Source organism: Melospiza georgiana, chromosome 6 (genome assembly GCF_028018845.1).
Source record: "Melospiza georgiana isolate bMelGeo1 chromosome 6, bMelGeo1.pri, whole genome shotgun sequence".
Taxonomy (NCBI): domain Eukaryota; kingdom Metazoa; phylum Chordata; class Aves; order Passeriformes; family Passerellidae; genus Melospiza; species Melospiza georgiana.
This window is the reverse complement of record NC_080435.1, coordinates 11,632,282-11,644,796: the sequence shown is the minus strand read 5'-3', so window position 1 is coordinate 11,644,796 and position 12,515 is coordinate 11,632,282. Positions and strand designations below refer to the sequence as shown.

At 43.0% G+C, this 12,515-nt stretch overlaps 1 protein-coding gene across 1 annotated transcript in view; it reads left to right on the top strand.

The window, feature by feature from the left end:
• Positions 1-858: 858 nt before the first annotated feature.
• The window catches only part of LDLRAD3 (low density lipoprotein receptor class A domain containing 3), a 107,556-nt gene continuing 95,899 nt past the window's right edge, over positions 859-12,515 (top strand). The window contains exon 1 of the mRNA XM_058027196.1: positions 859-912. Within this exon, the coding sequence (XP_057883179.1) occupies positions 879-912 (34 nt within the window). The 5' untranslated portion in view covers positions 859-878. The remainder of the gene's footprint in view (positions 913-12,515) is intronic.

Sequence of the window (12,515 nt, the reverse complement as noted above, 5' to 3'; positions counted from 1 at the left end):
TGAGCAGCTGAGGGAGCTGGGGATGTTCAGCCTGGGGAAAAGGAGGCTCAGGGGTGACCTTATCACTCTCTACAACTGCCTGGGAGGAGGCTGCAGCCAGGTGGGGCTTGGCCTCTTCTCCCAGCCAGCCAGTAACAGAATGAGAGGACGTAGTCTTAAACTGAGTCAGGGGAGGTTTAGCTTGGATAGTAGGAGGAATTTCTTCACAGAAAGGGTGATTAGATATTGAAATGAACTGCTCAGGGAGGTGCTAGAGTTACTGTCCCTGGAAGTGTTTAAGAAAAGACTGTACATGGCACTCAGCGCCAAGGTCTAGTTGACAAGGTAGTGTTTGGTCATAAGTTGGAGTTGATGATCTCAGAAGTGATTCTGACTGGCTATGGAAATACCTTGTCTTCTAGTTAGGGAATAAAGTTTAGAAGAGCATGCATCAGAAGATGTAAGGGGAAGCTTTTTGAAAGCAATAAACCCCTTGGTCATTGCAGAAGGTGTTGAGTAAGCACGTATGCCCCTGCAGGGGTGCAGCTCGGACGCAAACTCTTCCAGGTGTTCCTAAAGGGTTCCTGTCCGCCGCTGCACGGCAAGCGGAGAGTTTGTTGTAAGAAACGCCAATGCCACCGCAACCCGGCCGTCAAAACTGGCCGGAGGTGTCTGATGGGTAGCAGAGGTGAGGAAGATGAGGCGACCCTTAAGCCTTGCGGACAGGGCGGCGGCGGCCGCGGGTGGGCACGGCCGCCCAGCGGGGCGGGGCGGGGCGGCGGCACCACCCCCGGGCCCTCCCCCGGGCCGGCCCCCGCACCGCCGCTCCCCGCCGCAGGCTCCGTCGGGCCGGACTGGCGGAGCAGCCCCGAAGTTTGCGGGGCGGCCGGCGCGGGGCCATGTGGCTGCTGTGGCTGCTGCTGGGCTCGGCGGGTGAGTGCGGGCGGGGGCGGTGCCCCGGGGCGCTGCCCGCCAGCGAGGGGGCGGCTCCGCTCGGCGGGGGAGGGCGCCGGGGCCTCCTCGGCACCCCCGCCTCCCTGGGCGGCTCGTGGCGGGCCGGGGGCGCCGCCGGCCGCCCCTCCCCGGGCTGCGCTCGCCGCGCTCCCCTCCCTTTCCGGCCGGGCCGGGATGCCCACGGCGGGGGTGCGGCGGGTGCGTGTCGGCCCCTCCGCCCCTCTGGGCGTGCTCGGGGTGGTCCCGGCCCCAGCGGGGGTGAGCGGGGCTGGCGTGGGGCGAGGCGCGTGGAGCGGGGCCGAACCGGGCATCGAAGTCTCCGCCGGGCCGAAGGGGCCGCGGCTCCGCTGGTGCATCCCGGGCCGGGCCCCCTTCTCCTTTGCGAGGCCGCCTCGGGGCCAGGGAGGCCGTGGCGGGTGCGGGCGACCCTGCGGCGGTGGGCCCGCGTTGGGATGTGGCCAAGTGAAGCGCTCGGGTCCTGGCTGGCTTTACTTGGGGTGCGGAAAGGGGATTTCATACTTATTGCTCATATTTGTCTGTACAGAAACTCTTTCTCCCCGCCACGGTCGGCATATGCCTGTCAAAATTGGCGAGTTGGTGATGTTTTGTGCAGCTTTGCTGCAGGTGTGAATTATTTCTGCAACATGATCTTAGCGGGCACTTTTCCATACAGTGTAAGTAGCCTGGCTGCATGCTGCTGTGTCTGTTTCCGAATCACGCCTTGGCGATGAAGTGATGACACACAGTGTGTAAAACTCAGATTATCAAGCTCAAATTATTTTCTTTTCTTGTCTTTTAAGAGTATTTGTTGTCATGAAGAACTCGTAAGTTTCACAGCTTCTATGGTAAAAGTTTGGTGTAGACGGATAGGAAGGAGGAGAAGAGTGACAGGACTTGCACTGTTTTGAAATTAGACGACTGCAAACTTTGACTGTGACACTCATAAGTCTTTGGAGGTTTAGGTATCTTTGTAAAACTATTTCTGCTGTTCCATTTTTGGGAGGCGTCAGACGAAGCTTAAGTTTGTTTACCTGGATTGTGTTGCCTTCTTCCTTATTAATTTCCATTCTATTACTGCCAAAATTTCATCTAATTATTCACAGCAAGTTACATGTTTCCATGTGTTGAATATATTTGCTTGTAATACCACCCTTAGATTAACACGGAGGGATCCCATCTACAAGATACTGATCTTGACATCGGAAGGTTTCCCAGCCACCCACACCCCATATTCCTGCTCCACCTTGGCTTGGGGGCAGTGACAAAGACCTGTTTCTTGTGTGGAAGTTGGTACTTCAGCTTTTTGACTACTGGCTGTGGTTCTTGCACAACGTTCTTGCAGTTACTTAACCAGAGACTCTGGTTTACTTTGGGGCAGAATCAAAGAAATCTCTGAAACTTCTTTTTTCATGTGTTCTGTTTTTCTTTTGAAAAATAAAGTAGGGGGTCTTCAGGGATTTGTTTTTTAGATGTTGCTTCCTCTGTATATTTTGGCGTCCCTGCAAGCTTCCCACAGGGAGCATAAGTTTGTCTCTGCCTGGCCTTCACTCTGTTTTGAATTTTACTTCTGGTAACTCCTGATATAAAATATAAATACTTCTTTTCCTATTGAATCTTTTTTGGGTACAGATGGGAAACCTTGCAACCCTAGGGATGAATTTCAGTTAACGGAAGATAAACAGAGTATAGTGTCCCTGTCTAAACAGTCGTTCTGCTAGTGTGCAGAAGTAACTGTTGACTTGCATTGGCAGTGAACCTTTGCAAGGCAAAGTTGATCTTTTATTTTTGTCCTTATTCATAATATTGTAGTTGTATCAAGTAGTGCTTTCCATCCTGAAAAAGCCTATCCGCATGGGAAAAGTTTTACTTTGTTATGATACTCGAGTTTGAACTTACACCAGGCTTGTTAATTTCAGTTGGTAACTAACTAGTAATTGATCAGAAAGAGACTATGGATCTGAAGTTTCAGCCTCTGTTCCTTGCACAGGAGCTTCCTGGTTACCTTCCTTTCCTCTTCTAGTCCCCATCTCATGTAAGTCTCATCAAGCTCTTGGGCAGCTCACACACCACGCACCCAGTTCCTTTCATCTCTCGTTCTCTTGCCAGTATAAGCAGGTCAGGCTCAGCTCGGATCCCCTCCTGCTGCCCTGTACATGTCATAGTGTGACCCAGTTTCCAGCACTTTGCTTTGGCTCAGTGTCTGCCCAGGAGTTCCTGGATGTAGGTTAGGTCCTGCAAGGATTCCTGTTTCCAGCTCAGACTGTAACAACATTATCAGGTTAAGTTAATATAGAAGGAGGTCTGTTAGAAAACAGACATCTGTGTTTATCTTCTACTGCTTGTATGAAGTAATGGAAGCTGATCTACACACAGTTACAGTGAGTTTTGGAAAGGATTGTTTCAGTGAATTGCAAGTACACTACAGCCGAAAACCCAATAAAATGTAAACAATCCCTAACAGAAAAATGAGTTCTGTAATCCTGACTGCCACTGTCCTGTGTATTCAAGACAATTTTTTTAGTTTAAAGAAACCTAAATCCTACTGAACATGTTTTGAACATATCTTTGTGTATTTTTTTCTTTGACCTGTATATCATCCATTAAGAAGAAAAATGGCAGGAGTCAGAAACATTCAGGTAAATTAACTGCTTTTAGAAAGTGAGCAAAAAGGGACACTGTTTTTACTGACAATTACACACCTTTCTGTTTTAACTGAAGAAGGTTTTACAGTGTCAGTCTTTGACTGGAGAATCAAAATGCAGTGCACAGCTGGGATTTCTAAGTATCATCCCCAGGAGTCAGTTCAATATAAGGGCCTTTCTGATACATTAGTCAAATATATAATGTAGATATTATGCCTCTTAAAATATACTCACCTTGCTCTGTATTAAGGGAAGCTTCTGTGTCTTATTCCCTCCAGTATTTTGGTCTAAGATTGTTAGAATCAGGACCCATTCTACAGATAGCATAAACATGAAGGGCCACACGTGTGCTTTCATTACATTTTCCAACTTCACCTCAAAATCTTGCAAAAAACCAGAACATCCCTAAAATCAGGCAGGGATAGGAGCTATTTGAAGAGTCGTGTTACTTCGTTAGTCTGTATTGTGTAATATCTGCTAACTTAAAACTTCCACATGGTGTTAAGGAGATAGCCATTATTTCCTTACATGGGTCTTAATTTGTACTGATATTCAGAGGTATTGCTAATAGTAGAATTTCTTTGCTGAAGAGCTTATGTACTGCATGGCAGGAGTAATCAGCAGTACTGAGTGGTGGTCTCCACTGTTAGATAAGCAGAGAGAAAAAAGCCACTGTCTACTTGAATACTCATGTCTGTATTGTATATTCAGTAGGTCTATTCTGTGTTTTTCAGGCAGTCCTCTTGAAAACTCTTAAACTGAGTCTAGTGCTTCATAACCAGTGTTTGTCTTTCTTGGTACATAAGCCAGCTGTGAGCGTGGGTAGGACATCAGTGTGGGAGAGATGGAGGAAGATTCCTGGAGTTGGTAAGTCAAGAAACTTCCAGCTTGGGACAGTAATAAACAACAAGCACTGGATATTCGCTGAAGATATGAGTCTGCCAGTGGTCATAATGAGAGCAGCCAGGGGTACTCACTCCAATGCAAAGCTCCCCAGCCATGCTGAGGAGAATGTGGGATTTGTCACAGGAGCCTGTGCCCACACACACAAGTTGTTTTGAATCAGTTTCTGGTTATTTGACATTTGATGTTTGAGGCTGTTGTCAGACTTTACTCTTGCAAGTACATTTTTTGAGCAGGGAGTGAAATAAGCAGAGGATGATTTGGGGGAGGTATGTCCTTGGCTAGATTTAAACAGATTTCTCTTACTCACTGAATGTGGGGAGTTGCGGGGCCCAGGAGCTTCCCAGCATCCCATCTTGCCTGGCACAATCCCTGCAAAGAATCTGCAGTTGCCAGGTTGAGAGGGAGGAAGTATGACTGCAATGTTGCAGTCACATGTTGTGACAGAAAATGAAGATTGTTATAAAGAAAATAGGTAGTAAAAATGCACCCTTTGTATAAATGTGAAATAAATTGTTACAAGCATGCAGTCAGTCTGTAGTGCTTGATATACTGAGACCAGCAAGCTCCATACCTCTTTAGAGAAAAAAGTTTCCTGGTGATACTATAATACATTTATTGTGACAATAGGGACCTGCATCCTGCTTTCGTTCTTATGCTGATTATCTACTGGGTGAGGAATAAAATGGTTCCCTTTGCTGTAAATCTGGTAGACTGTTACAGGGTTATGTTGATTTGTTAAGTAGCAGTGATGAATTGAGCTGAGATTCAAGCATCTCTGTGTTTCAGTGCAATGTGGGAAGGCCTAATTAAAAATTAATTTGTCACCTGGAGAAAGAATTTGTTTTGGTTTTTGTTTGTGTTATTTACGTTTTTTAAATTTTAATTTATTTTTCCAAACTGGTACATTTTACCAGAGTAGTGTCTGTCATATATCCTGTTCTGTGGTTACTCTTTCTGTCCATGTGAGCAGAAATGCAATAATGGAGAAGGCCTGAAAAATCTGTAGCTGAGATCTGCTGTGATGGTAGCCGTGCTCTCCATTTCAGTGTCTCATCTGTTGTAGAAGCTGGTGAGTTTTATGAATTGCTAGAAAGCCTGGAAGGCTGTTCAGTTGTCCTGCTTGCTGCAGACTGGAGCTGTGGATATTCTGGCTTTGGTGCAAGACACTGTGATAACTATTTCAACTGACATTTTCAGGGTTTGAAAGGATTTGAAAACAGCTTCATTATCAGCTGGCAGGTTTCGAAGATGAGGAAGGAGAAACATCTTGGGTCTCAATAGTTGGTTTTTGGCATTTTTGTCTTTTAGGTATTACAACAACTCTTCTGTCCTGGCAGGATCTCATAATGGGCTATATTTAAGATGCAGAAGGGAATATTTCAAGTGAAAACAGTTTTAATTATGTATTTTAAGGCAGCTCTCAAGTTAAACATAGAATGACAGATTGCCCTTTGCTTGAAATGTAAATAGATCATGGCTGGAAGTAATTGTATAGTCAGCCATTAGGATAATCGGTTTATCATACATTTACTGACTGCTATAGAATTTTTGAGGAGGAGCTCATATTTATTAAGAAAAAAAAAAAAAAAAAAAAAAAAAAAAAAACCCAAACCAACAACAAAATTGAAAATTAAACAAACAGTTTAAGAAAAACAAGGAAACAAAACACCATGGCAGAAAGCATTCGTCTAAATTAGTTACCTCTGATAGTGAACTTTTGATTTATATGATCAATGGGATTTTGCATTTGCAAGGACTGTGTGTGTGTCCAGATTAATTGACATCTAGAAGCTTGTAAGCTGCAGTAACTTGATCAGATGTTTAGTTTCTTTCATGCAGCCTCTTGTGCTAGTGAAACTGTCAGACTAAAAGGCATTTTAGGCCAACCTCACCTTGCATGCAGTGTTGTCTATCAGGACAGAAAAATCCTTTTAGGAGAGAAGACGGTGTAATAGTAGCTGGCTTGGTGTGTGGGTGTGTTTTAACTTGCACATGGGAAATGCTGAGGCAGTGAGATTTCTAAATGGAGCCCTTGGTCTCTTGTTGCTTATAGAGATCCCCACTTACCCACTTCTTGGTTGCAAAGGAACTTGTGGAATCACGTACTTATTTTAGTTGCAGCTTATACAGATGTGTACTCTTTGGAAGTTGGAGAGAAATAATAGGTAGCTCCTGTTAGTGTGAGAAATGTGTTGAAGAATTGGGGAATCATATGGGTGGATAATCAAAAGGCCCCAGAGGAACAAAATGAAAATGGAAGCAATTTGGGGGGGGTGGGGTGGCTGCTGATAATTTTTTCCTCTGTGTTTCTTAAGCCTTCTTCCAGCCGTGGGCTGGACAGCTGTGAACTTGTCACAATTAAAACATATCAAGCAAAGCTCCTCTTTGTCAATGTGTAAATGGTTGAGTAAGTTGCTGTGTCACATGTCAGAGTGAACAGGGAGCTGAGGTAATGAATGGAAGGTGATGTGGCTGTGAAACTGCTAAAATCTGGGATCATTTAGGATTGGGAGCTAATGAACTCCGAGGTCCTGATACTATGTCTTCTTAGCCAAAAAGTTTCTATTTTAAAATGGCTTTGGTATCTCTCAAGGAGCCTGAGACTTAAATTATTAAAGATTGGGAAGTCTATAAGTTTAATATGGTTGAAATATGCTGTTGTGTTATGAAATAGCTTTTTTCAATAGGGGCAAAAAAATACAGTTTTTCAGGTTGTAGTGCTATTTTTATTCTTTAGTAGGGATTCTGATTAGTTTTTTTCCTTCTAAATTAAAGGAGAAATCCCTAAGTACTGCACCTTGCCCTGGGTCTCTGGTGTTGTGTTATCTTTTATCTGCTTAGACAGATTCCAGATGGCTCCTAGGGAATGTTATCAGGGAGATTCCTGGTTCAGGATTCTCTTATTGAAAATTTTAGATGGAAACCAGTTACATCACATGAGGTATCCTGTGTTGGTCTATTTTGAAACTGTTGGGTTTGTTGGATGAAAAGTTAGATTTTTAGGTAACATTTTCCTGTGAGGCTTTATCTCTGTTTTCATAACATGTAATAATGTTATGGCAGCAAGTAGGTTGTGGTTCTATTAAAAATTAATATGTGAATTCTGGCTATTAAGTATTTGTGTTCAAATTCCATCACTCCTTGGAGTAATTTCTCTTGCTTTATGTATTTTAGATGAATTTATCACTTCAATTGTTAATGAGTCAGATGATGCTTATAGCTCCAGACAGAACACCATCGCCGGCCATGTGTATATGTGTCAGCTAAAGACTTGTATTCTTCTGGGCAAAGCTGTTCACCGTTTTAGTGCTGCAGGATCTACAGGGGGATAGGATAGAAGAAAATAAAGGTAGTGTAGAAAGTAATCTTACCTCTAAGGAGTTGCAGCTGGGCCAATTAGCAAAGATTAGGAGCAGGGCTGACTTTAACAGGGCACAGCTGTAACCAGTGAGAAGAAGAGTGCTATAAAAGAATGGGGTGGCTGGTTGAGAAGGGAACTGGAGTCAGTGGCTGCTTTGTGAAGGAGTTGGAGTCAGTGCTCTGAGGAGCTGCCCACGAGAAGCACCAAGACGGTATGGAACTTTTGTGATAAGGAGACAACAGTATGGAGCCCCTGCAATGAGATGACAACAGATCTGTTCCAGGTTGTGTTGCTGATCAGGGTATGACTTTGGGCAAGATTTAATTCTTTCCTCACTATATCCACTCCTTTTTTATTTGTCTTTTTTTTTTTTTTTTTTTTTTTTTTTTTTGACACCAGCTTTCCTGCTATCTTTCTTTGATGCTGTTAGTGCTACCCTAATTTTAGTCAAGAGCTATGTGCCACAAATATCAGGCATATGTTTTTACAGTTCAAAATAGTGGGTTTGGCATTTAAGAGATGTTCAGCCTTGCCTGGTGTGGATTTGATGTGAGATAAGTAGATTTTTCTTGATATGATAATTTTTAGTCAGGTATTCCTGTTTTTTTCCCTTTCTTTTTTGTTGTTAGCATAAAGGCATTAGGGTTCCTCAGACATAGGAGTGTTAGGTGTACAAAGATGTGAAGCATGCTAGAGACACAAAAATTAATGTACTTAGGAAAATCCATGTATTTGTCAAGTTGCACCTTCTCTCCCTTTTGTAAGGCAGGGCAGGAGCTGACAACTTGAAGTACTGTTGCTTGTCTGGGGTGCTCTGCACAGGTAACCCATGGTTCAGGACCGTGTCAAACCTGCTAAATAGTGCTGCTTGACGGGGAATGCAGTTACTGCTTACACATGGCTACAGAAGGGAATGCTTGAGCTTGCAATTTTGAGTTTCAAGGCTGCCAATTCAGTCTCAGGGCTGGTATTCTGCTCCTGTCTCCCAATGCAAGAAGTTATGTTAAGGGCTGTTAAATGTTTCTGCTTCTATTTGTATAAGCTTTGCTAAAATTCTGCAGCTAAAGATAGCCATTATTTCTCAGATTGTGAATCCCTTTCTTGTCAGATTTAAACTCCTTTCTTTTTCTTTCTTTGCTTGCATCCTTGTTCTCTTGTTGTGAAGCTGCATGCTGATGACTTAGTCTTTACATGCTTCTTTTCATAGATGATTTGTGCCACTTCCTTCCTCCTCTCAGTATCCTTTTCTCTTTTTTTCCTTCTTGCCTCATGACCTCACCAAAGTGTACCCATTGATGATGCATAGAGCTAGCCATGGATTTCCTCATCATGCCTCTGTACTTAAAAAGAAAGATGCTGTTATGTATACTTACAATATCTATGCCAAACTTGTAGTTAGGAATTGTCATTTTTCCATTGCCTCTATCTACTGCAGGTCTTCTGCTTCACTCTCCCACCAGTGCTGGGCTTGCTTTTCTTCTCCCTGTCTTCCCTGTCCATTGCTTAGCTATGCTGTGTGCTAAGGCTCAGCTTTAGGCTGTGTAGGACTTTGCTGCTGTGTTTGGGAGGTGGAGTTTAGTAAGAGCAGACTACTTGGGACTTGGTGTTACTTAGTTTCTGGTACAATTTATAAGTGAAATGTGCATCTTAAGCAAATGAGCTCTTTCTCAGGGATCATTAATGAAGGATAGGTAATATTTACGTGACACGATGAAAGGCATGATTTATAAATTGCTAAATCATTTGTGAATGCATTGTTAAATATGTGCAGTCATAGACTAGTTAGAGAGTTAAATATGTAGAGTTGCTTCACCTGCCAAAGTGCATCAGTTCTTCATAAATTAGTAGAGTCAGCATGTGTGACCTTCAAAGGAAACACACTGCAATCAATGAGTTTCAATGGCCAAATAAGTCCTAACCTGTTAGCCAGCCTCCTGCCAATGGCACAAGTTGCTCTTGTGGCTGGGTCCAAAACTGTGAAGTCTTAAAAGCTGGGTGGAACTGCACGCTCCTAAACTGAATATATGGTTATATGGAGCCTGATGTGCATGGTTTTTGTCCTGAGGAGAATGGCTGTCCACCAAAAGAGTTTGAGGCTCTGATGGTGATCTTGAAGATACCAAACTAAATCTTCCATGATCTGATCAACAGTAAGAAATGCCTTCTCAAGGCCTTGGCATCATGTAAAATCTGAACATCTTTGCTTGTTTGTGTAACTGGAAAAGCACAGTATAGATGCTGCAATCAAGATCTGCTCAGTGTGGTGGAAAGCAGCCTGCACTTGTGAAATCCTGGAGTCTGGAAGAACTTACTGCTCGATCGCTATTAAAAGACCAAGTCCTTGAACTAAGTAGGTATAATTCAGAATTGGCTAAGGAAGATCAGTGTTTGTGGTGATTGCTGTCTTTCAAACTCAAAAAAGGCTTTTTCCTTTCAGCAAGTTTTTTAAAAGGTAAAAAGAAGATGGAGAGGGGGAAAAACAATCCATATGGCTGAAGTTCAGTACTTGGTTGTGAGTGAAATGAGAGCATAAATGGACTTACAGGTAGAATTGTGAAAAAAACCAACCCAAAACACTGTGAACTTTTAAATGAGCAGATCATTCATTTTCCTATGTGACCAGGGTTCTAGATGTTAAACTTGACATTAATTGAATCGAGTCCTGTTGGAATTCTGATTTATGTTCTCTAAGAAGTGTTTGGTAGCCCTGTCTTAAAAGGGGAGATCTACATACTCTTCTTAGGCATTTTCAGTCCTGTGAATATACTGGCTTTGAATATCAGCAAGTGTGGAGGGAAAAGTACATCCCTGTGATATTTTTCAGCTTACACATTCTTAATCCAACCACAAGCATTTGTCCTTTTGCAGTCAGATGGAGGACTTCCCTCTGTTATCTGCAAGCAGTATTTAAGTTTCAGGAACCTATTCTTTTTATCTCCTCTGAAAATGGAGCTTCCACGTGTAGTATACAAATCAAGAATCTGCTTCTGTCCAAAGATCAAAGTGGTCTGTATAGAACATTAACAGAGTACTTGGAAGATAAAAAGGACATTGATAGTAGAGTTCCTAAGAGAATTTTTAAACAATATGAGTTGGCAGTACCAGTTGTACCCTGAAAGTCTTCCATGAGGAATGTGAGCTTCTAAATTGCAAGTTTGAAGTAGAGCGTTGTCAGATTTTTTCCCTTATAGGGATTACTGTCAGTATCATGTTTTTTGGAATGTTTTTTATTGCAACCTTTCTTTTCAAAAAAAGAGTCCAGAATAGCAGTGACCTTATTTTGTACTTGAATTATATGTCCAGTAAGGTTAAGAGCACAATAGCCATTTTTCTTCTTTAAATTTTCGTAAAATGAGAGAGAAAATGTTTTTCAGTGTAATTTTGTATTTGCACTGCAATTTCAAGTGATTGAAATGCCTGCCCTTTTCAACAACTGAGATATTAGACATTTCATGGAATACTCCTGATTCAGAGGTCCTGCATGTATTCTTTTTTGAGGTAGCATGTAAGAGTGTGTCTCTCTTAGTTACATCAACAGAGTCCACCCAAAAGTGGTGCGTAGTTGATGACATTGGTTTGCACAGCTGCACCTACTCATCAGTCTCAAGTTTTTCAATAGAGTACAGGAAGGGTTTGCTATTCTTATGCAAAATTGTGCATGTTAGTTACACAGGAAAGGCCCAGTGTCTCTTCCTGCTGTGGCTTTGGTAATGTTCAGGCTTTCAAAGTTAAAGGCTCTTTACTTATTAATGGTTTCTACATGAGATAGACTTCAGCATCTAATCAGATTGAATATCCTTAAAATTTCTAATGGGATCCTTGAAAATCTGCCAATGGACTATATAGGTTTTCTGATGAATTGTTTTAATTGAGCTCTGCCTTGCTATTTGGTTAACAGTCTTCAGGGTAGCCTCAGGCTGCTTACTTTCCAATTTCCTTGTGTTATCTGTAGATAAATGTCCACCTCATTGGAGCTTAATGGCCAATTAGCTGAGTCAAATAAAATCTGGAAACACAAGAACCAGTGCTGATCATTGGCAGGATATTCATGTCCTAACTGAGGTTGAATCCAGAGTTGCTGACCTGCTGACTGCTGCTGCTCCTTGTGAGTAGTCTCAAGGGGAAACTGCTCAGCCACAGATTAGCTGGTTTTTCCCTGCAGTGTTGGTACTTTTGTTTCCTCATCAGTTGTTGCAAAATGAGGCAGATTTCTATTGTGAGCAAACTTTCCAGTTGGAGAAGCAATCAGTGTAACTTCCTTTGGGCCTGTATTGAAAGACCTCTGTAAGGCCCATTAGATCCTGTTAAAGTTAGGCCCACATACAGTCATAGACTCACCACGGTTGGGAAAGTCTTTCAAGACTGGCGCCAGCCTTTGACTGAACCACCAGCATGTCAACTAAACCATAGCACTAAGTGTCATGTCCAGTTGCTTCTTGAATACCTCCAGGGGTGGTGATGCCACCATCTCCCTGGGTATCCCATCCCAGTGCTCACCCTTTCAGTGAAAAAATTCTTCCTAATGTCCAGCCTCAACCTCCCCTGGTGCAGCTTGAGGCTGTCCTCTTGTCCTGTTGCTGGTTGCCTGGGAGAAGAGGCCAAACCCCACTTGGCTACAACCTCTTCTTGGGCATTTGTAGAGAGTGATGAGGTCCCCCGAGCCTCCTTTTCTC